The sequence below is a fragment of the Corylus avellana genome, chromosome ca3 (assembly GCF_901000735.1).
Source record: "Corylus avellana chromosome ca3, CavTom2PMs-1.0".
NCBI classification, from domain to species: Eukaryota; Viridiplantae; Streptophyta; class Magnoliopsida; order Fagales; family Betulaceae; genus Corylus; species Corylus avellana.
In genome coordinates this window covers 18,154,829-18,179,717 of record NC_081543.1, presented here as the reverse complement: position 1 = coordinate 18,179,717, position 24,889 = coordinate 18,154,829, and the positions used below count along the sequence as shown (strand labels likewise).

The 24,889-nt window shown below is 36.6% G+C and overlaps 1 protein-coding gene across 5 annotated transcripts; it reads left to right on the top strand.

Annotated features, from left to right (window-relative positions):
* The first annotated feature begins 12,955 nt into the window (after positions 1–12,955).
* Positions 12,956–20,647, top strand: LOC132175143 (polyadenylate-binding protein-interacting protein 9-like). Of its 5 annotated transcripts, XM_059586982.1 has the most exons (10): positions 12,960–13,643; positions 14,550–14,660; positions 14,830–14,874; positions 18,102–18,174; positions 18,286–18,398; positions 18,653–18,712; positions 18,938–18,988; positions 19,071–19,139; positions 20,210–20,271; positions 20,353–20,647. In XM_059586982.1, exons 1-10 carry the CDS (start codon positions 13,380–13,382, stop codon positions 20,408–20,410), a joined length of 906 nt encoding a protein of 301 aa, XP_059442965.1. In that variant the 5' UTR covers positions 12,960–13,379; the 3' UTR covers positions 20,411–20,647. The 5 variants fall into 5 exon arrangements, with proteins under 5 accessions (XP_059442968.1, XP_059442969.1, XP_059442966.1 ...); XM_059586985.1 differs by lacking the exon at positions 20,353–20,647 and having other exon boundaries at positions 12,956–13,643; positions 18,938–18,983; XM_059586986.1 differs by lacking the exon at positions 20,353–20,647 and having other exon boundaries at positions 12,956–13,643; positions 18,938–18,983; positions 20,161–20,251.
* The last annotated feature ends 4,242 nt before the right edge of the window (positions 20,648–24,889 follow it).

Genomic DNA, 24,889 nt, shown 5'->3' with positions numbered 1-24,889 from the left:
TTACTGGGGAATCCGTTTTAGGCTTTGGTGGAGTTGGTTCTCCAGGATAGCTTGACAGGTGAACGAGGCATCTCTGCAGGGGTATGGCAGAGTCAATGTTATTCAATCAGTTGTGTGTAAGTATCACTCTTCATAGGGCTTTCTTTTTGCCTGAGTTGTATTCTATTTGATTTACTTTGTTTGTTGTAGGGATTTATGAAGTTAGTAGTTTTATACTGCTACTTCAGGAAATTTTTTCAGGAGTCTGGCTCAGAATCCGAGATCCTCCGAAGCAGGCTTGCAGCCTCTGAAGCCGAGAATGCAAAACTGAAGGATATGCTAGCTCAACAGGACAAAGAACTACTTCTTCTTGGCCAACAGCAGTCGGTGACTCAAGTTGAGTTTGCACAAGCCGAATCTGGGGTTTTGGCTCCATCTTCTGAGTTGCAGACCCTTCATGCTGATCACTCAAAGCTATAAGAAGATCATTCCATTGTAAAGGAAGATCTGCACCAACTCGAGGAGAAGCATGCAGAGGTTTCGAAGCAACTGAAGGCTTCTCAGGCGGAGGCTGTCGGCCAAAATACTAAGCTTGAAGAGGTTATCAAAGGCCAGGCAATTACTGAGGAGCGACTTAAATTCTTCCGGGGAAAGCTCAAAGAAAAGAAGCTACGACTCAAAGAAGTTGAGGCCCGATCTTCCAACTATTTACAGCAACTGTCGTATGCTTCCTGGACTCAGGATAGTGCCTGGGCGGATGGGATCATTCTCTGTTTCGAGACCTTTCGGTCTTGGGCTAAGGATCCTGCTTGCACTATTGACCTCGACATGGTGAAACCCGAGACCATCCCTGTTTTTGACAAGGCTTTAAAACAGCTTATCAGTCTCGGGTCGGATCTGATGCCTGATGCCGAGGGGATCGACAGGTTTGCTCATCAGCCGTTCTCGGGTTTGGAAGAGTCCTCGGGCGATGGAGGAACAGCTTCTGGACATGGTGCTGAGACCCCATCTGCTACCAAGGCTCCATCTGCAGACCCCAAGGAAGACTAAACTTTTTCTTTTGGCTTGTAATCAATAGTTAGTACATTTGATTCTTTTGTAAATGACAAACCTGAGACTTGAGTGAGATGTTTTTTATTTATTTATGGGAGTGAACTAGCAATATTTTCCGAACACCCATTCCTTTGAATGAATTAATGTTCTTAATATTTTCTGAAGTTTGTTTAATCTTTTTCAAGCACACCTTTTTTTTTTTTTTTTTAAGGATTTCTGCTCTTGATAGGCTACTCGTTTGACTTTCTTTGAACACACCTTTTTCGAAGGTTTTACGTTTTTTACAAGTCACTAGTTTAACCTTCTTTGGACACACCTTGTTTGAACGTTTTACGTCCTTTACAGGTTACTAGTCTAAACCTTCTTTGGACACACCTTGTTTGAAGGTTTTATGTCCTTTACAAGTTGTCGGTTTTAACCTTCCTCAGACACACCTCGTTTAAAGGTTTTACGTCCTTTACAGGTTACTAGTCTCGGAAAGTTCTAAATTTGCCGGATGGCCTCTTGGCCGTTTACCGTGAGGGTAATTTCATTTACTTTGCTTTTGAAATACTCGGAAGGCAATTGAAGCTTCAGGGAGATTCTTTTTATTTAATCAAATAAAATGTAATGAAAATTACAAGGAAATAAGAATCGAACAAGAATCAAACAAGAATCACCTTACTGAAATAAGATAGATAAAGTATTTTTTGAGGTGCTCGGCATTCCATGGCCTGTGGAGTACTTTTCCCTCCATGTTTTCAAGGTAGTAAGCTCCTGCCCTTCTGCACTCAATCACTTTGTAGGGTCCTTCCCAGTTTGGGGCTAACTTTCCCTCGGCTGGATCGTTGGTGGTAATGGTGGTCTTGGCAACACCAGGTCTCCGATCTTGAAGCTTTTGTGCTTGACCATTTTATTAAAATACCGAGCCACTTTCTCTTGGTACGCCGACATGGTTACTTGGGCCTGGTCCCGGTTCTCATGTAGCAAGTCTAAATGTAGTTTGAGACCCTCATCATTAGTCTCGGGATGAAAGGTCTCGACTTGGTAACTACCTGAGCCCACTTTGGCTGGTATGACTGCCTCAGTTTCGAAAGCCAAGGCGTACGGGGTCTCCTCGGCGGGTGTTCTTTTCGTTGTTCGGAATGCCCACAAGACTTTTGCAAGATCGTCTGCCCAATCACCCTTTCGATCTCCAAGTTTCTTCTTCAGAACTTTGAAAATTGTCTTGTTGGTAGCTTCTACTTGCCCATTTACCTGGGGATGAGCTGGAGATGAGTAGTAGTTTCTTATATGAAGCTTTGCACACCATTCTCGAAATGACTCGCAGTCAAATTACTTCCCATTATCCGTCACAAACGCATGTGGAATACCATAGCGGCATACGACGTTCTTCCACAAGAAACGTTCTATGCTTTTGGCTGTTACGTTTACTAGGGCTTCTACTTCTGCCCATTTGGTGAAGTAATCCACTGCGACAACTGTGAACCGCACATTCCCCTTCCCACGAGGTAGTGGTCTGACTATATCTACCCCCCATTGTGAGAAAGGTCATGGCAAAGAGATTGACTTAGATCTTCAGGGGGTTGTTTTGCAATGTTGGCGAAGCATTGGCATTTGTCACAATTTTTGACTGTCTGCACCGAGTCCCGACTCATGTTTGGCAAGTAAAAACCGGCTCTAATCGCCTTATGTGCTAATACTCTTGCTCCCAAGTGACTACCGTACATTTCTTCGTGGATTTCGCGAAGGACATAATCACCTTCTTCTCTTGAGATACACTTGAGGAGTGGTAGCATGAAGCCTCGTTTGTAAAGAATCCCATTAATGATGGTAAATCTGGCAGCCCTAGTTCTGATTTGCGTTGCCGACTTCTTATCCAACGGGAGAATTCCCTGTTCCAAGTATTCCCTTATGCTCCTCTGCCATTCTGGTATGGTCTCGGTAACCGAGACCGAGACTGTCTCGGCTACGGCAGGTCATGTTAAAGTCTGAATTGGCTCCTACGGCTCTTCAGTTTCGTTAGCTGCTACCGACGCCATCCGGGCTAGCCTGTCAGCTCTTTCACTCTCTTCTCTTAGTATCTTCACGATACAGAATTTCTTGAAAGCATTCTGTAAATCTTGTACTTTTAACAAGTATTGCTTCATTTACCTCCTCTGGGTTCAAACTGTCCTCGGATGTGTTCGACGAATTTGGCTCCCATTTCACGGGCTAAACCGAGTCCTGCTAAAACTGCCTCATACTCTGCCTCATTGTTGGTGGTCTTAAAAACCAACCTTAGGGAGCTACATAACTCTTCTCCATCTGGGGTGATTAATACAACACCGGCTCCACCATTTTTCCTCGTAGAGGATCCATTTACGTAGACCACCCATGTTTGATCTTTCTTCCATTCTAAGGTGACAGATAGGTTGGTGAATTCTGCCAAGAAATCAGCCAATACCTGCCCCTTGATAGCGTTCCTTGGGAGGAACTCAATATTAAATTCTTCGAGTTCGATTGCCCAGTTAGCTAATCTGCCAGACAGATCTAACTTTCTGAGTACTTTCTTCAATGAATATTCGGTCAAGACTCTTATAGTGTGAGCTTGGAAATACGGGCATAGCTTCTTGGAAGCAATAGTCAGCGCAAATGCTAACTTCTCCATCTGAGGGTACCACTCTTCTGCCCCCCTCAATGCTCTGCTGATAAAATAAACTGGTTTCTGAATGCCATCTTCTTCTCGGATGAGGGTAGTGATAAGTGCCAAATATTGCATATTTGGACCCCTTTATTTACACTAGTTAATCCTTTAGCTGTGTCGTTATTTAATATTTTGTGTTAGTTTTGTGTTTTTAGTGTTTTGTAGGTCATTGAAGAAAAACTGCAGCTTTAAAGGGAAAAATGCGAAGTTTGGAAGAAAGCATACTTTGAGAAGACCTAGATTGTGTGGTTAAGTCTAACCAAATCTAAGGAAAGGTTAAATCAGATTAAAGTTCAGATTGGATAAGATTTCGGATCGGATTCAAATTCAGATTCTGCACACATCTTAGTATTTTGACCATAACTCTCCGCTCAAATATCTGATTGAAGTGATTCAAACGGCATTGGAAAGCTAGCTCAAAATACTACAATTTGTTGTGAAATAGGATTTTCGTAATTCGTACAGTTACTATGTCAAAATCGCCCCACAATTAAAGGACACAAATCTGGACGAATCCTATTCCGATTTTAGACTTCTATTTTGACTGGGAGACAGACTTCCGAATTATCTAGGTTTACTTGGGCTTCTAGGACTTCCCTAAGCCTATAAATAGACTTCTTTGCATTCAAGAAAAGACACACAATCCCAGAGAGCAAAATTCTTTTGTTTAATTTTTCTTTAGGTTTAGGTTTAGGTTTAGGTTTAGATTTTATTTTTATGTGGAGCTAAATTCCCAACTAAGGTTGGGGATGAAGCCTCACCGATGAAGAACATCAATACTTTTATGTAAGTTTTTATTATTCTGATTTTATTGGGTTTTTTATTTCAATTGTTTTACTTTTAATCAATTGTATGGATTGATTCTTGGATATCTCTTGTGATTCAAGGATACATGTGATGATTTGAGATAATTTCATATGATTGATTGCTTGGCTTTTAACTCATAAAAATTGGATATCCCTTGTGATTTGTTCTACGGATACATCTGGTGTTTCAATTCAATTTGGATTCCTTTTGTGATTTGGTCAATGAATTGATACATTGGATGGTTTTGATTAATTCTTTGAAGCATAGTAAAACATATCTATGATTTAATTTTTGAGAACTTCGGATTAATATTGATGAACATAAAGTATGTTGTTATGATTTGGTGAGTGTGAATTCCCAAACCTTAGTACCTTTATCCTTAGATTTACTTATTTTATTTAGTTTATGTTTATCCTTTAATTTTCAAAACTCAAAAATCAAAACCCTTTTGGAACTAGATTAGGATTTAATTAGTTTAGATATAAATTGCTCTTTCAAAAATACAATTCTCTGTGGGATCGACCTCGCACTTGCAATCCATTAAACTACAATCGATTCGTGCACTTGCGAGTTAAATAAATTTGCACAACAGGTAGCACTAACAACTGTTGGGGAGACAGCTAAGTATAGATACAATGCTTCTCTTGGAACAGTTCTACTTAACGTGGTGTGCTCGTCAGATACTTCTTCAATTGCTCAAAGGCCTCCTCACACTCTTCAGACCACTCAAAAGCTTTCCTCAGGAGTTTAAAAAATGGTAGACACTTGTCAGTCGACCGAGAGATGAAACGGTTCAACGCTGCAATCCTACCCGTCAATTGCTGAAGCTCGTTCATATTCTTAGGTGATTGCATATCCAAGACTGCTTGGATCTTCTCGGGATTAGCTTCTATTCCTTGGTTCGACACCATGTAACCGAGAAACTTTCCCGAGGCCACTCTAAATGCACACTTCGCGGGATTCAGCTTCATCCCATATTTTTTCAATGTTCTAAATGTCTTATGCAGGTCGTCTACATGACCTTCAGGTAGCACACTTTTAACCAGCATGTCATTAACATATACCTCCATATTATGCTCGATCTGGTCTCGGAACATCTTATTCACCAGCCTCTAATACGTTGCTCCTGCATTTTTCAGACCAAAAGGCATCACCTTGTAGCAGTACAGGCCTCAGTCGGTAATAAACGCAGTCTTCTCCCGGTCTTCTGGACGTATATAGATCTGGTTGTAACCAGAAAAAGAGTCCATAAAGCTTAAAAGACCATACCCAGCTGTTGAATCTACCAACGCATCAATGGGGGTAGAGGAAAGCTGTCTTTTGGGCAAGCTTTGTTGAGGTCTGTAAAGTCCACGCACATTCTCCACTTCCCGTTAGATTTTTTAACCAGCACCACGTTGGCTAACAATCGGGATAATATACTTCCTTTATAAACCGAGCCTTGAGCAACTTCTCTACTTCCTCGGCGATGGCCATATTCCGCTCGGGGGCAAACTTTCGTCTTTTTTGCCTCACTGGCTTCATGCTTGGGTCCACATTGAGTTGGTGGAGAATGTCACTAGGACTGATTCCCGGCATATCTTCATGAGTCCATGCAAATACTTCAATGTTTTCTTGTAGAAAGGCTACGAGAGCGTCTCGGATTCCCGAGGCGAGCTGTGACCCTATCTTCAGTATTTTTCCGTCTCCCAGGTCCACGTCTTCCAAGGGCTCGGCAGGTTCCCCTTTCAGGGGGTCTTTGTTTCGGGCACCCACCATGCCGACCGTCAATGGAGCAGGATCTACTTTCTTAAGGGAAATATTATAACACTTCCTTGCAGCAGTTTGATCTCCTCTCACCTCTCTGACTCCCTCCTCAGTAGGAAATTTCATCATCAAATGGTAAGTTGAGGTCACAGCCTTCAACTTATTGAGGGACGGTCGACCAATAATCGCATTGTATGCTGATGGTAGGTCGATCACCAAGAAGTCCACCATAGTTGTAGATTGCCTAGGAGCTGTCGCCACTATAACTGGGAGGGAGATGAGTCCTATCAGCTGGACTTGTTCCCCAGCAAACCCTACTAATGGCGAATCAAATGGTTGTAGCCTGTCTCGGTCAACACCCATCTGTTTGAAGACCAGCCAGTACAAAATATCCGCCGAACTACCATTGTCCACCAAGACTCGGTGGATCTTATGGTTGGCGACCGTTAGCGTAACTACTAAGGTATCATCATGAGGGAGTATTACCCCCCTAGCATCCTCTTCAGAGAAGGATATAGCGATCACTTCCTTCTTCCCTACTTTTGAAGGTCTCCCTATTGACAACACTTCGTCATCAGCCTTCGTTCTCCTTGCATAAGCTTTTCTAGATGAACTAGAAATTCCTCCACTACCACTAGCTAGTCCTCCCGAAATGGTGTGGATTTTCCTTACTACATCCTGATGCTGAGGCTGATGGGCATCCAGGTCTCGTCTCCATTTTGCCTGCTGATTGTGTATTGGTTCAACATACCGATCTTCTCTCGGCCTTACTTCTCGGTTTCTGGGAGCTTCTTGGTTTCCTTCTAGTAACTGGGGCTCTTCATTTTTTCCTCGATTCCTCTCATCTGCCAGGAATTTCACCAACTTTCCGTTTCTGAATTGATTCTCAATCTCTTGCAGCAAGGTTATGCATTCCTCGGTTAAGTGACCGTGGTCACGGTGATATTCGCAGTATTTATAGGGGTCACGCCTCTTAGGGTCACCTTTCAACTTGCTTGGCCATTTGAAGGCAGGATCCCTCCTTATCTCCATGAATACCTTATTCATGCTAGTATTCAATGAAGTGAACTTCGAGCTTTGCAGTTTCCAAGGGTCCATCCTCGGGTACGATGAGACCACCTTCTCTGACTTTTTCACATTCTTCTCTTCTTTCTTTCTACCACTAGCGGATGCTTCCTTCACAGTATTAGCCTTGGCTTCGAGCTCTTCCCTTTGAGATTTCATGAGAGCTTTGACAGTCTCTTCTTGATTAATGTACTCATCAGCCTTCTTCATGAATTGACTGAGAGTCACTAACTTAGTACTTTTCGACAACTCGGCCATCAATGGTCCTTTAGCCCTTACTCCGTGCATCAAAGCATCAAGTACTGTCTACTCATTCGGATTTTCAATTATCAGCTTCTCCTGGTTGAATCTGAGCATGAATTCTTTTAACGACTCCTCCTTCCCCTAGACAAAGGACAGCAAATAAGCTGGATTCTTCTTCCTCTTTTGGGTAGCGAAAAACTAACTTAGGAAGAGACGCCCGAGAGTTTTGAATCATCTATTGAATTGGATGGGAGTTTTCCGAACCAATCTTTAGCTACTCCAGCCAAAGTTAAGGAGAAAGACCTACATGAAATTTCATCTGGGGTACCATGAAAGATGAAATGGGCATGAAGACTCTCCATATGGTCCGTGCAATCCCCAGTGCCATCATAGGTATTAACTCAGGGCATCTTGAATTTGTCAGGGAGGGAGAAATTCATGACCCGAGGAGTAAAGGGCAGATTTGTGTTCTCCATGAGCTCCCCTGCATTGGACTGATCTCTGCCATTGGCTATCAATAGGACCACCTCTTCGTATTTTTTCTTAAGATCCTGCAAATCAGCATTAACATTGCTCTCGCTATGCCCTTCAGTACGGCGATCCTCCTGGCGAGGAGACTGCTCCAGTCAAGATCTAGTATGACGAGACCTCTCGGGATTCACCCACTGACTGTCTTCTACATTCTGGACAGTTGTGTGATGGCTGACTTGAACTGAACTTGCATCATCCTCGTGATCATAACCTCGAGGCCTCTTCCCTCTATGAATTTCAGCGTGTCTCTCCTTCTCGCGCCTATCTTCGTGTCTTTTAGTCCTCCTTTCTTCTCGCTCTTGATCCCTTCGGCTATTTTGGCCTTTAGAAACCATGAGCCTAGTGGCGACATCTTCGTTATGCTTCTGCAAAGCCTACATGGATTCGGTCATCTGCTTCATGAACCCCGCTAAGTCAGGAGGTGCTCCAGTAGCCGCGCGAGGTATGTTAGGTTGAGGTATCAATTGAGAGTGGGAGTGTGTAGTCACCATATCGGAATGATAAGAATTGATCAAACGAAAAGAAGGATTCCCACAGACGGCGCCAAACTATTGATGCACAGTTTTCCGAGGTGGTGACGTGGCACGCCTAGAAGTTGTGCTGCCAACTTGAGGAATGCTGCAAACTACACACAGGAAAGAACAAACAGGATCAGAACCCCAGGTGGTGTCCCGGTGGGGGAGCTCCGATGCCTAAGTTAGAATTTGAGGAAAGAATATTTAAGCAACCCAAGTTTTCAAAGCTAGAATCGCACTTACCTTTGATGGAAATTGGGACCTGTATTTATAGGCATGGAGTGGAATTTTTTCCCCGCATGTCTCGGGATTCCTATCCCTAAATATTTGTTTTGCAATTATTTGGTAAGGGTAGGAATCCTGGGACAAGATGATAAGATTTTGTTTTGAATTAAACAACCTTTTAAATTTGAATAACAGCTTATCCCGCTTGTGTAGGGATTTGTTCATAGGTGGATAACCTTCTATGCTGTAGAAAGCTTTTTTGAATGTGAGATAATGTTGACTGGGACTAGTTTTAATTTTTGCATATCCTTAATTGTAAAATGACCGTTTCACCCTTGGCATCTGACTATTTGCTTTCGAGTTGCGTCTCGGACTTCGCATCAAATACCTCCCGAGGAGTGGTCTCGGATTTATGTCCGAGTCCTCCTCGGGAAAAGCTTGTCCGAGACCTCAAGCTTGTCCGAGGCCTTGTCGGGTATTCCCTTTAGTCAAGATCGGGTTTAGAACCCATTGGGCTTTTAGAACTGATCCATGGCCCAACAATGCTCAATACACATAGTCTGCTGCAATTGGAGAACCTACTAGATACATCACAATGTTCCCATCATTCTGCATAACTATCCGGAAGTGTTCGGTCGAGTGTAGGGGGCATTTTGGGGAAAAAAGCTACAAAAGTAATCATGTGCGAGTCACGTGATTATTTTTCTGTCAGTCAAAACGACTTTGAATGATGGATAGGTTGAATTGCAAAAAATTTAAAACTTTGGGGGTGCATTGCAAAAATTGAAACATTGGAGGTCGAATTAAAAATCGGCTCAAACTTTGGGAGGGCAAAGTGTACTTTTTCCTAGTCTTTAGGTGATTTATTGTCTTTGCTCAATATACAATATCTTTATGAAAAGACAACTCCTTGACATGTTTAGTGCTTTAGGTTCTCAGCACACTACACATCCATCCCGAAGTCACCGCTTCGCTTGATTAAGGTAGATAACCAAGATTCAATGTATAATAGTCTTACTCAAAATGGAATGCCCAATTCCATTTACTAACTGTAAACTTTATACTTCGAGGATATAAAGATTATGGATTGTGACCTTGTATGATAACCATGTTACTTACCCCCATAGCTATATTCAATGTAATCGTAGGACCTTTCACATGCATAACAAATATGATTAACATGGTAATAAGCATGTAAAAGACATTATAAATATTATCTGCTAAATTCATTTTAATCGGTGAATATAACATTTATATTCATTATAGACATTTGAGTGTTAATATATATATATATATATATATATATAATCACTAGGATTCAGAGTATAATCCCAACATTCTTTTGCTAAGAAACCGAAGTATGAGGACTAATAATGGAGGGGACTACATGAGTATAGTTTTTGTTTCGTCTAAATTTCCACAATCTATAATTTTATTTGGGCTATTATTATGTGTTATTAAATTTTCTTTTATAGATTTGCCACGTGGTATTACGGCACCCCATGACTCCCCATCGACATGTGGCTATGCGTGCCACCCCCACTTTTGAGGGTGGCCACCTCCCATTGCAAGTTTGACACCACTTTCCTCCCTCATTATTTAAATAAAGTAAAAATTACTGTTGAAATCACTTGGCAAAACTGTTTACATGAAATTTTAATGCCACTTTAAAATATACGGCAGTAAATTGGAATAATGAAGCTATTATGAAATTTCCCTAATTTTAAATTGTTTAACTTTTAGCACCTCAACACTTATTATATTACATATGATATACCGAGTGGTGTGTTATATTTTTTTTTTGAAAAAAACTGTGGTGTTGTTATATATAACTGGATCATTGAAGTGGTGTGTTATATTTCGGTGGTGCATAATTGATGAAACAATTAATAAAAAATATGTCTTATTAATTTATCTTAATTATTTTATTAATTATAGACTGTCACGTAAATTTGTTAGACTTTATAGTAAAAGTTGTAATACTTTCAAACATTTTTCATAAAGAAAATAGTAGTTTTAAGGGTACTATAATTTTTACTGTAAATCATTTACAAAGTGACATGGCAATCCATAATTAATGAAATAATTAAGAACACAAAATTTTTCAAAAAACGAAACACAAAACACTTTTCAAAATAAAGATATTATTTGTGTCTTTGAAAACACAAACAATCTTCCAAAAGTTTGCCAAACAATTTTCTCAAGTGCATCCCATAAAAACATTTTCTCAAGAGATATGTTATACATTTAATATTCTCGTAGCATTCTCAGTTGCCGTGGTATATTCTATCTACCCTTAAATCAATTTTTTTTTTTTTTATATATAAAAAAAATATATAGGGTAGATTGAGTCTGCCATGTCATCCTATAACACTCCTCAACTCTATATAACATCAAAAGTTTTTTCAAGTAAAAAATAAAAAAAAATAAAAATCATTAACAAACATACCTAATTTTATCTTGTTTTTATCTTTCTTTTAAAATTCCGTCCATTCAAATGAGTTCCAGTCATTTCATCGTTTTGGCCTTTTCAGTTTGGCATGATTATCATAGATTATTTTTTACTTCTTAAAAATTTAAAAGCTAATTTTGTTAAATTTTCATAGAAATTTGTCTTCATTAATTTTATTTAGAATACAATTAAGTATTAAGAACCTCTAATTACATGTCAATTTTGTGTTAAAATATGAGAAATATATACATAGATATTTGTGTGTGTGTGTGTGTGAGGAAGAATTGAAATGATAGCCAAAAAGAGCATTAAAAGGGAAATATAAATAAAGATGACAGATGTGGTACTAAAATTGAATTGTGGCCCCAAAGTTACGACGCATGGACAACACGTTTCATAGACCTTTGCAACCAATTGTCAACCAATCGGCAACTAATTTGTCAAACACGCCAAACCCCAAACCCATAAAAACCACCTAATCTTAATTTATGTACACTCTACACTATTATTATCTTCTTACAAATTTAACAATTGTTTAGAAAAAGAGGATTCAACTTTTTTAGTGTTCTTAAAAAAAAAAAAAAATTTAGTGTCAATTTTTTAGTATTAAAAATGTTGCGAGATGTACTTAAAAATATTGAGTAATATTTAAAAAAAAAAAAAAAAAAAGAGATTTGAAGAGATGTATCCGAAGAGATCTACAATAGATCTAACAAAGAGTATTTATCTTTTAAAAAAAGGAAAAAAAAAAAAAAAAAAAAAGAGTTCACGTACCTCTTCCTCAAACTATAACTCAATTGACAATGTCTCATTTAAACTTTCAATTAGGATAATGTCTTCACAAATTATCAAAAAAATGAACAAAGTTTTCATTCAAATTGGGTTGGAGGAATTTCCTTCAATCTAATCTATAAAAATAACACGTGTTCCTTGAACATGTGAGAAATACATGTTTTATTAATAGTATGGACAAAGTTGGAATAAACTTTATTAAAAACTTATGTGCATCTCACATGTTATTAAAAAAATGTGACACATGTTACTTTTATAGACTAAGTTGAAGAAAATTTCTCTAATCCTATTTGAAGGAAAACTTTGTCCCAAAAAAAATTGCCAATGACTTTTCCGAGGACAATGAAAAAACAAAAATAATCATAAACTTTTGTCAAAAATACAAAAATACTCCTATAAGTTGGAAAAAGTTTTTTTATTTTTAGCTTTTTATTTTTTGTATTAAAGTTATTTTCATCATTATGGGGATAATTATGGGGATATTGACAATTTTTAGTAGTACAGATTTATTATTGGGGCAATTAAAAATTTAAGAAAATATTATTAATTAAATAATAGTTTAAAGAGTACGTAAACTTACCAACTTTCCAAAATATAAAAAAGAGAAATACTTTTTTATATTCATATATGTGAGATGGACTATAGAAAGCAAAATACAAAATATATATATATATATATATAAAACTAATAAAGGAATAAAAATAAATAAAACTGCGGCGTTATAATGTAAAATAAGAATAAAAAAAAATTAAATAAGAAAAAGGAAAAGGAAGTAAATAAAGAAAATGGGAATCCCAACAAACTGCCAATCATATCAAATGTATCCATATGCTACAGAGACAGTAACAAAAGCTATTTCTTAAGTCATCTTTACGTTAGCTGTCCTTCTCTTCCCATTTTTGACGCCTTCTACTCTGCACTCACTTTAATACTCTCTCTCTGATTGGAAAAACAAAACGAAAAGTAGAGAGAGAATCAGGCAAAACCCAATTCCTCTTTTCTGTTGATTGTTTCTCCAAAACCCTATATTTCTCTCTACATTTCTTTCCTTTCCGAGTATTTTTTTCCTTGTTTACTCTGCATTTATACTCCTCCAATTCGTTTCTCGTTGACAAAATCGAAAACCAACAAGATTCTCGCACACCCAAATCCTCAATTTTTAAAGCCTCTCAATTTCTCTCCAAAGCAATTCAAGACACCAAAAAAAGGAACCATTTTTTCTCTGAAATTGTAAACTTCATTGTGGGGATTTTTATTTTTATTTTTTATTTATTTATTTTTTCCAAATTTTGGGGTGTGTGATTCTATGGCTGCGGTGGCTGAGGTGTCCGGTGAGGCAGCGGCTGCCAACAACATGGATTCGAGACCCAAATCGGAATCGGAGCTCAATGTGCAGAAGCTTGTCGATATGTTCAAAAAGTTGAATCCTTTGGCCAAGGAGTTCTTTCCCTCCTCTTACTCACATCATCAGAGCAATAATCACTATCACAACAACGGTCAATTGTCGCCCAACTTTTTTCCCACCGCCAATAAGCCCTCCAGCAACGACAATTTTTCGACCAATCGGAGGGTAATGATCATCCTCACTCGATCTCTCATTGTATTTATATCGTTCTTTTTGCTTTTAATTTTTATCCTACGGTATGAATTATTGGGTTTGCTTAATTTTGTCATTTGTTTGGATTGTAGCAAAATGAGTTCTTGTTGGTTTTTGCTTATTGACTCTAGTATTTTATTATTTATTGGTGTAATGTGAATTCAGTTGAGTGACTGAATTGGTATATTAAGGGGTTTCTTTGGATTTTTTGTTTTCCCAATTTTTACTGTAGATTAGTGTGATTTGAATTGAGTACGAGAATTATCTGTAGTAGATAAGGTTCTAGCATCGATACTGTTATTTATTGGGGATCCCAGTAGCATTGGAATGATATCCAATTCCTCTTTGTTCAATTTTTTGAGTTAAACGAAATTCTCCATTTCTATTTGTAGTCTGAAGTTTATGTTGGTTCTTGTTTGTGTTCGTATTTAGTAGGGTTTTGGCTTTTGATCTGTAATTCTCTCTTCTTATTTTTCATCCACAAATTAATTTCTTTGTCATGGCTGTGTTGGAGTCTTTTTTTTCCTGTCCCTTCCGTTTGTAAATTTAATTTTTACTTTTATCAACTTTATTGTTTGTGTAAAGTAGAGTACAGCATTAGGTAATTTTCTAGTGTTCATGATGCCAATTGAATTTTTAACCAGTCCATGGTATGATCCTGAATATTTGTTGAGATGCTGGAACATTTCAGTGAAGGTAGTTTTCCCAACCGCCCTTTCCTTTAGATGATGATAAAGCTTCATTGTTGGAAAGAAAAAGAAAAATGTTGAGAAATAGTTTCTGAAAAAGTTTCTTGCAATAAGCATTGGAGTTTTACGCTCTTTGTATGAGTTATATTTCTTCATTATATCGCTGAAGCTTTAAGTTTGTAATTCCCAGAGAAGAAACAACTATAACCAAGGGAGGAGAAGGTCAAATGCGAGAGCTTTCAAAGCTCAGCGGGAGGATAGTATTAGACGAACAGTTTATGTTTCTGATATCGACCAGCATGTAAGTGAAAATTATGGGAATTTCTAATAATCTTAATGGTCAAATGTATAAATATAAAGTCTTTCTTTCTTCTGATTTTAGAGCAATAAAATGTATCAATATAAAGTCTTTCTCTTGTTCTGATTTTCGAGTAATAACTTCAATAAATCTATTTCTCTCACTGACTTAGGTCACTGAAGAGCGGCTTGCTGCCTTATTTAGTAGTTGTGGCCAAGTAAGTTTCAATGCTCACTCCATCACTGATTGATCCAATCTTCTGTTCAGTAGTTTTAGTACGATTGAAGCTAGGTGTTTGATTTTAATTCGTTGATAATATTTTACTTTGTTTAGAGCATTGTTTTCTGTCATTAGTTTGAACGCAGCTGGTTCATTCTAATTTATTTGTATCGTTCATTTTGTTCTGAAGAAAACTTATATCATGTAAAGTGGAAGTTGTCACTGTGTTGCTATGCAATCTCCCTTAATCCTTTTACATCTTTAGAGCAGTTTACAAAAAAAAGAAGATTGTGGAATACAGTCAGCAACTATAAATATTTTCTTGAGTGCTTTTATGGATGTTTCTCATTGCCATTGCTGCCCACCCTTAGATGCATTTGCTCCTTCAGTAGCTCCAGGATTAATAACATTTTTAGTAGAGAGCCATTGGTTGGCATGATACCTTGGCATGCAACTTCTAGCAGACTGGTTGAATGGTAGTCCCCCATTCTTTGTACTTTTCTTTTCTTTTCCTTACTAAAACAAAACTCATTCTCTTGTTTGTCTCTTTTTATTATTATTAATTTTTATTTCCCACTCTTCTTAAGGTGTGGCGTGTGAGCTGCTGGTGGTGTGTATCTGGGAGTTGAATTCTTCTGCATGTCATCTAGGAGGGTTTGGTGACTATTATAAAGTGTCTGCCTCCTAATACGTGTATTTGGGCATGCCCTTTAATATAGTTTTCTAATGCATGAATGATGTAATGGAACAAGTATATATGAAAACAAGTCAATTGAAGATGATATTGAAAATGTCACTTGAATAAGTACTCTAGTCATGACTGCTGGAAATCTAGAATGTGAAGAACATTGAGTGTAGAGGCCTCATGCATGCTGGAGATGTGTTCTCTCCAAGCATGACTGATTCTTGAGTTATTTACAAATTGGAATTACACGTGTTACTATAATTACCTCACGATTCATCAAAAAAAAGAAAAAAAAAAATTACCTCATGGATAGCTAACGTACACTGGTAATGGTTTAACATTACTTCAAAGTCTGAACAATGGTATGCCATTTTCAGTCGTTTTAGGTTGTTTGGGGTTATGCTTAATAGTGTGGTGGATTTGTTTGCCTGTTGGTGGACGGGTGGTCATTCTCGGAGTTTTGTCGTGTGGAAAATCGTCTCCCTTTGTCTTAAATGGTGCATGTGGAAGGTAAGAAATGAGAGAATGTTCGAAGGAGTAATGTTACAAGTCACTCTTGTGTCCCTCAAAGAATGATGTGGCTCTTAAATCACCATTGAGCTTGTGATTTATCATTATTGGATTTTGATTAAATTGTGATTTTAAAAGTCACATCATTTTTTGAATGACACAATTACTATATTCGAAGACCAAGAGAGAACTTTGGAGGAGCTCAAGTCATGTTTCTTTTTTTCTCTTTTTACTTTGACAACTGCTTGTTTAGCTCATTTAGTGATTAGCTTTTCTAATTTCCTTGTTCTCTTTTCTTCTTCTACTTAGGCGTTCTCTTGTATACTTCTTGTGTACTAGTGTTGTGCCCCTATATGCTTTTTAATATATACAACATTACTTATCCAAAAAAAAAAACTCTGAACAATGGGTGTGCAGGACATGTGATAACTATGAAAGTCCTCAGGGTTTGGTACTTCATAGCTGTCAAATCAGACTTCACTAGTTAGATAAAGAATTAGTTGTGGTGGGGAGAGCTATAATTATTTTGGCCAGTCAATTGACATAATGACATTCAAATAAAATCAAGCTAGATTTAGTGTGATATACAATTTTTGTAAAACTGATATTCTCTTTTGCTCTGTCATTGTCTTTTATATAATTTCCTTGATAGGTGCAATTCTATAAGAAGGTTCATCTTTTCTGATTACTGTTGTATATACCTCCAGTTCTCCATCACCAATTACAGATTCTTTGACTATTACCCCGTGTCTTCAAGTTTTGCCAATTTTATTCTCTTATGATGAGGTTTCAGTAAGTACATTATTTGAAGTTCTTGTTTTTAAGAAGGGTTCAAATCTGTGCCTTTTATGGATATATTTTATGTTATTTATTGGCTGAAAGGGTTTGTGGTATGTGCTTCTTAACAGGGGTGGTATACTTTTTTACCATGTTCTGTGATCATTTGTTGGTTCTTCGAGATAGGTGGTTACTGTGCATGCTAACAATAGTTGGGTTATGTTGCCTTGTGTTTATTCAGTAGTTAATGCTTTCTGTTTTATTTTACATGCATTAGATATCCACTAGAACTAGTTATTGGTATTTTTTAGAGAAGTTGGGTGTATCCAGACCTTTCCACATATTATAATTTTTTAAGTCTTGATCTACTTTCTAAGGGAAGTTTAAGGCCATTTTTCTTCACCTTGATTGAGTTTGAAAATACTGCCTCAAATCAGCAAGATGAAGGGTGCTCAAAATTACCCATAACTCCTGAACAACCACCTTTCCCTTGCCAAAGAGCCATATCTAAAATGTCGCCTCCTCTTCTTATAAGTACAGGAAGGAGGGTGTAGTTGTAGGGTCAAAATCAACCTGGTAACATATGAATAAGAAAAAAGAAAAAACAACCGTTACTCTCTCTTTACTGCAATTTCTAAGCTTCTCTTTTCTGCAATTTCTAGATATGCTCTTTAAAATTTTCCTGCAGTTTAATTTAGCTTGGTCGAAAATCTTCTCATTTTCCAATCTGCACTTCAACTCATTATTCATTAATCTCCCGTGAATGTTCTTTTATATGTTCCAAGTGTCTGATAATGTTAGGTTATCACTTGGGTTGTGTTTTGCAATAGCTTTGACTGAATCTGTTCCTGTATTTTGTTCTTCTTAAAGCATTTGCCATTGTTTAAAAAATTGACTTTTTCGCGTTTTATATAAAAGGACATTATTTAATATTTGATGAAATGTTTACAATATTTCTTTGTCTAATTCTTCTTCTGTACTCCTACACTTTCGAAAAGGTTTTGATTTTAAAGTTTCTAATAATTCCTCTCAACTTTCCTCCGTCTGAACAATTTTGTATCTGCCCTGCTCCATGAGGAGTAAAATGCTTAGCTTTATGCCTTTGCCTTTTCGAATATTGATAATATCTTTCTCTACTGATATGGTTTGTATTTTTGAGGGAACTAGGCTTTTTGATAATTGCCATTGCTTTGTACTATATAGTTAATGTGGTGGATGAGATCTGAAGTTCTATTGTCATTTTACTTTTGAAGGTTAACGATTGCCGAATTTGTGGTGATCCACACTCAGTTCTTCGTTTTGCATTTGTGGAGTTTTCTGATGAGCGTAAGTTGATTGTTTGAGCCTGCAAGTCTTCCAACTGGTTCTCTTCCCCCCCTTCCTAAAAATATAAATGGTAACCATATCTTACATGTTACATGGATCTTGTGCTAATAGATGGTGCAAGAGCAGCTCTAAATCTTGGTGGGACAATGCTTGGGTACTATCCAGTTAGGGTCTTACCTTCAAAAACTGCTATTCTTCCAGTGAATCCTACATTCCTTCCTAGGGTATGAATCAATAACTCTTGCCCTTTTTAGTTGTGTTAATTTCTACAAAATGCCAGCACAGCATTTGTGTCGTGAATTGACTAGTTATGAAGTTCATAACTCTTACCCGGACTAATGGTCTTGATTGACCGCTCTGTCAAAACAACTCAAAAGATAAAGAAGTATTGTTAATTTCTTATAAAGATTTTACTTATCAAAATTTCTTATAAATATTTTTGCTGTATTAGTTTTTGATGATTGTAATTTAACTGCAGTCAGAGGATGAACGGGAAATGTGTGCCAGGACAGTCTATTGTACAAATATTGATAAGAAGGTATTTCCCTTGGTTTTATTTGGAAGTATTAGCTTCCAAATATTCTGATGATACTTTTCCTAGTTGCATCTTAGTGTTCTGGATGATGCCCAATAGATTTGTCATTATGACTTTGTGCATGCATATCTAATTATTGTAGTTGAGTTACTTCATGAGTAGTCTTTTTAATTTTTCTGCCTTTTTTTTTGGCTTTGTCCCCCATAAAATGTTTGTTTGTAAATGCAGGTTTCTCAAGCTGAAGTGAAGAACTTCTTTGAATCAGCTTGTGGTGGTGAGGTTGGGACAGTACTTAAACATGATTGTGTTTTGATCAGATGTATTAAGTTTTATGATAGTTGGCATTGTTTTAAATTTACAGGTTACTCGCTTGAGGCTTTTGGGTGATCATGTGCATTCAACTCGCATAGCTTTTGTTGAATTTGCAATTGTAAGTTTTCATTTACAGCCTTGGAAGTTATTTATGTTTTCTGGAAAAATTCAGTTTGGATATATTTACAATGCTTACACTTCGTATTTTATTCAGTTTGGATATATTTACAATGCTTACGCATCCTATTTTGTACTAGTATTGTTGGATATGTCAATAGTAGGCTACAGAGGCGCTACAGCGCTCCCTCACACTAAAAGCCCTTTCCTCCAACTGTTTAAAACTTGAATAAACTTCCTCTTTCTCTAAGGGTGAGGTGCTGCCTGGCTGTAAAGTTCAGATGTTGAAAATATTTTCAGCATGGAGCTTATGTTCATTATATCAGATGGGCAATGAGCTCTAGCATTTTTGAGGAACTGGGTGGTTCCCTGGAAGTAGCTCTTAAAAAATGGGTTGTCTGTTTGATATAATTGCATATATTGTTCCTCTCGTTTTCTCTGTAATAAATGGGCAATCAGCTCTAGTTTTTCTGAGTAACTGGGTGCTTCTTCCGAAGTAGCTCTTTATAAATGGTATGTATCTGTTTGACTCAATTGCATATACTGTTCTATCTTTTTCTCAGAAATAAAATTGATCCTTCGCCAAAACGAAAACATGTCAGCTGTATCTTGAGGTATATATAAAGAGTAATGCTATATAATCAACTCCCAACCCACTCCCATACAACTTGACTAATGTGGCTATTGGATCAACCTTTGTACCACATAAAGTGACCCTAAAGAGGACGTTAAAGATTTAAGGGAGGGAGTTTGTTACGCTTCGGTCCCATATTGAGAAGATGAGTAGCCTTATAGGGTTTGTGGTTTATAAAAGATATTCATGGGTGCTAAGTCTCATATTGTTTACTTACTATCTCATTAACTTACTATCTCATTGAACCATCAATTCCACATTACGTCAGACACATGCATATGCTTGAATTTGTGTCCATGGTTTATGCATAATAGATGTAGATATGAGTAAAGATTCATCCAAGTATTTATACCATATTGCTCCCAATTCCTCTTACCTTTGCTTGCAGAAAGGGGCTCTTGCCTAATGCTGTCACGTTATTTTGTTTTCCTGAGCAGGCAGAAAGTGCCATTGCCGCTTTGAGTTGCAGTGGGATGGTCTTAGGAACACAACCCATCAGGTGTGCTCCCCAAACTGGATTCTCCTTTAAGTACTCAACTAAGTTGTAAGTCATTATATTTGAATCATGTTGATTTTGTAGGGTAAGTCCTTCGAAGACACCCGTGAGACCGCGAGTTATTCGCCCGACATTGCACTAACTAATCTCATAGTCCCTCCTAGACTCATGGATGGAATTTGGTCAACTTTCCAGTTGAGAGAAACTTTAATGTATCGAAGGGGTGGTGAAACTTCATTTTGATTCAGTATTTCCCTCCTTTTCGTTGCAAGAGTTATATTTTATTTTTATTTTTTTTTTTTTGTGACTGAGCATATCGTGACCTTGCTTCAATTGAAGTTTTTACAAGACCAGGTCTCGATCTTTGAGAATTTCACCTTGTTCCATCCCCTTTGTTTGGTTTAGTAGGCACTTCATGTTGATAAATTGATCAGGGTAGTAATATATTGGGAGTTACTAGAGAGGAAGGATTCAAGCATGTATTCTGTTTAGGTGTGAAGCCAAAGAAATGCAGAAGGCCCTTAACAGCAGTGTTGAAGAAGGGTTCTTTTTTGTGAGCCACTCAGGCAAGAAAACAGAAGGGGGAGCAACTATATAGGAGGGTTGATATCACTAATGGGTACAATTATCACAGAAGGCATTAATGGAAATGCTTTCACTTTGATTAGTAGAGGTGGCCATCTAGCGAGTTTATGCATACCGGCACAGGCTATTAGTGTGACGGCGATGAACTTTTTGGAATGACCAATCCGAAATGAAAATTCAAAAGATGACGAGCTTAGTTGCCAATCCAATGGACAATCTTGATTAATAAAAGGGAAAAATATAAAAAAGCCTTCCAAACTACTAGCCGTTTTCGATTTAGTCCCCCTAATGTTCCAAAAGTGATAAAGTAGCCCCCTAAACTATTCAACTATTCCATTTTGGTCACTCCGTTAGTCAAAACCGTTAGTTTGGACAGAAACTGCAAAATGTCGTCGTTTTGTTATGGGTAAGTTATTACAATGCCTTTTTATGGAAAAAAAAAAAAAATTGGGAAAAATATAAAAAAGCTCTCCAAACTACCAGCTGTTTTCATTTTAGCTCCATAATGTTCAGAAAGTGATAAAGTAGCCTCCAACAAAACGACGTCGTTTTGCAGTTTTCGTCCAAACTGACGGTTTTGACTAACGGAGTGGCCAAAATGTAATAGTTTGGTAGTTTGGGGGATATTTTATCACTTTTGAAACATTAAGGGTCTAAATCGAAAACGGTTAGTAGTTTGGGGGGCTTTTTTTTTTATATTTTTCCCTTAATAAAAAGCATAAATGAGCACTTGGAGTCACTTTCAACTATGATGTTATGAAGGCCTTCTCCCGGAACAACTTTGATGGCAAGTAAAGCAGCCCTGACTTCACCCACCGAAGAATCTAGCCCTAACTTCACCCACTTAGGCATAATTCAAGACTTTCTCCTTTGGGACCACTAGATGCTCTTTCTGGTTTAAGTTTCTATACTTGTTTTTTCAATTGGATAAATTGAGGGGACTCTCCATGTTAAACGCTATTTCTTTGAGTCCAAACCATATCTAGGGCAATGGCTATGAACAACAAAAAGGAGTGAGAATTCTATGGATTAAGATTAAACAAATTATTAAGAAATAAAATCATTCTAATCCAATCCTTAATATTAGAACCAACGAAAAAAGATAAAGAGTAGAGGCTGAAGAGATTTGTGCCAAAAAAAATTCTGGAATAATGATAGTCAAGAAAAAGGTGTTCTACAGTTAGGGCTGTAAACAAGTAGAGTTGAGTTTTGGCAATCCTGGGTTTGCTCGTTTAGAGGGCATATAAACAAGCTAGTCTAGAGCTCAAGTCGAGTTGGAAAACCCCTACTCGAACTCGGCTCGTTGGGAAGGTATTGTAGCTCGGGATCGCTACAAGGGCAATTTCGAGCCGAGCCGAGTACTCGAGTGGCTTGATTCGGCTCAAGCTCGAGTTATACATAAGGTTTTCAAACAGTTGATTTCGAGGTTGAGTTCGAGCTCTGTTAAGAAGCCTTGCGAGTCTTAAATAGGTAACTCGGTTTGATTTAAGGCTCGTTTAGTGTGATTAAGGAATTAGGTAACTTGAATTGATAGTTGATTCAAAACAATTGCAAAAAAACCTAAAATTGATTGTAAGGAAAAAATTATATCAGGGACATGAGGCATTTACAATTACGAGCAACTTTAAAATGAAAATAAATAAATAAATTACAAAGAACATAAATGCAAATGAACAAAGAGATCAAGATTATATAAATGACCAAAATAGAACTCAAATTACAACATTGTAACTATAAAGTGTCTACATAAATCAATTTGGGTTGCCAGTTGCCACATGCCCACACTGCATTCAATGAAAAAAATGTGTTAGATGTTTTTAACTCCCTTGCAAGATGTCAATGGAGCTTTATCACTTAAGATTTAGTCATTAGCGATTTGGCATGTACCTTTTAATAATTATTCAAAAATTAGATATGTAAAAACAAGGGAGGACAGAATGAACATAATTTGAGGTTTGAGGCAATTCATATAGCTAAACACACACATAACAAAGACCAAAATGTATACTAAAGTAAAACCAGCAGTAAAATGTGATGTACGTCAAATTATAATCACAACATATGTTACTTTGTTAGTAATAGATGGTCTTTCTTTCTTTCAAAAAAAAAAAAAAAAAAACTGGATTTTGCATATGCTTGGGCAGAACCACTAAATCATAAGCCTAAGAGAGTAACAAATTATTGGAATCAAATCATAAGATTAAGAGCTAACAGAGAAGATATGTACTCAAATGTTCAAAACTCAAAAATTAATAGAATCAGCCAAAACTTCTCCAATTAAAAGAAAAGAAACTACTAACTATAAACTACCTATCAACAAGAACAGTAGGGTCAACCACAAACAAACATGTAATCTCAACAACTAACAAGTGGGTTTAACAAATAAGGTAATAGTAGTAGACTAGCAGTAGTTGACAGTTTCACAAATCTTAATAAATACTCAAATGATCAAAAGTACATTCTAAACAATTGAAACTTCTCCAATTAAAAGGAAAGAATAATCTCATCAAGAAGAAGTTCAAGAACAGTAGAGTCAACAACAAATAGACAGTAACAGATATTGAATCTCAAAATGTCACAAGTATATATCACAGTATCAGTGTATCATAAACCATAAACAGATAGACATGGAATTACAAAATGAACAAGAGGGTATCATAAATCAGTTTCTGGGAGTAGAGCAGCATTAGGGGTGCAAAGGCGGTTACGGTTAGCGGTTAGTGGCAATAATCGCTAACCGTAACCGCCCTAGCGGTTAGTAAATTTCACTAACCGCAACCGCTAACCGCTTAGCGGTTAACGGTTAGCGGTTAACCACCGGTTAGCGGTTAGCGAAATAAATAACCGCCCACTAACCGCTTTTTTAAAATTGAGCTTTTTTTTTTGGCTTTCTTTAGGGCTTTTTGGGCTTATTTTTTTGGGCTTTTTTTTACCCTCATTTTTTTTCTTGTATTTTTAATATCTTCTTGGCCCCAATTGCTATAAAAAGAGCTCATATTGAAAAATCAAAAATATTTGACCCAAAATTTACATTTACTTGTACTTTAAAAAAATTTTCTTAAATATTAAATCATAACCGGTTAACTTTTTTAAAAAATAAAAATAAAAATTCAACACAACATACAAAAAAAAGTTCAGAATTCAGACAACTGTCACAACATATAAAAAAAAATATAAAAAAAGTTCAACACAAAGCTTATAAAATAAGTTCAAATAAAACATTAAATGATACAAATAAAACATTAAAACTTCATCAATCCTCTCATTTAATCCTCTAGCAAATCCTGTGGACATCAAAAGAAAAAAAGTTATAATATTAAACATAATAATATTAAGGCACAAGCATGTACACATATCAAAACGTGCTTAATATAATTGTATTGTAATTAAAATACTATGACAATTCAAAAAATAATAACCTTCGTTACTAACAAACCTCTAGGCAAAAAATGAAGCAGCACTTGAACTTGAAGGTTGAGTCACATCTATGAATAAATAATATATTGTTTAATTCAATTGAATCAATTGTGATTATCATTGTACATGAATCATATGATTAACTTGTAGACTTATGACTTATGAGTTATGTTATATTATATATGCATTATTTATTATTATATAATCATATGATTTAATGATCAAGTCATCATGTGATATAATCATATCAATTACAGTTATAATATATCAATTACTAAAATTATAATGATAATACATTAATACTTAAATTGTGTTTATATGTAACACATTGATCATTGTTTAATCTAATGTCAATTACTTAATTTGATATTATACGAATCATATCATCATTGTACATTAATAATATAATTCACTTGAAGTCTTGAATAAAGTATTTGAATTGTCATTGAATCATATGGTTAAGTATTGATATTATACATTTATATTATTCATATGCATATGTAGACTTATATAGACTTATAAGTTTATAACATACATTGGAAATAAGTCTCTAGATATTTAATTGTTGTATTAGTATGAATTGGTATACTTATGAGTTATGTCATATTACATATGTATA

Bases quoted from the DNA above. Each gene is read 5' to 3' on its own strand.
- LOC132175143 (XM_059586982.1), top strand. From the start codon at position 13,380: ATGGCTGCGGTGGCTGAGGTGTCCGGTGAGGCAGCGGCTGCCAACAAC. The intron at 18,175-18,285 runs GTAAGTTGATTG...TTGTGCTAATAG, and splicing joins TGTGGAGTTTTCTGATGAGC to ATGGTGCAAGAGCAGCTCTA. The intron at 20,272-20,352 runs GTGTGCTCCCCA...TTGATTTTGTAG, and splicing joins TTAGGAACACAACCCATCAG to GGTAAGTCCTTCGAAGACAC.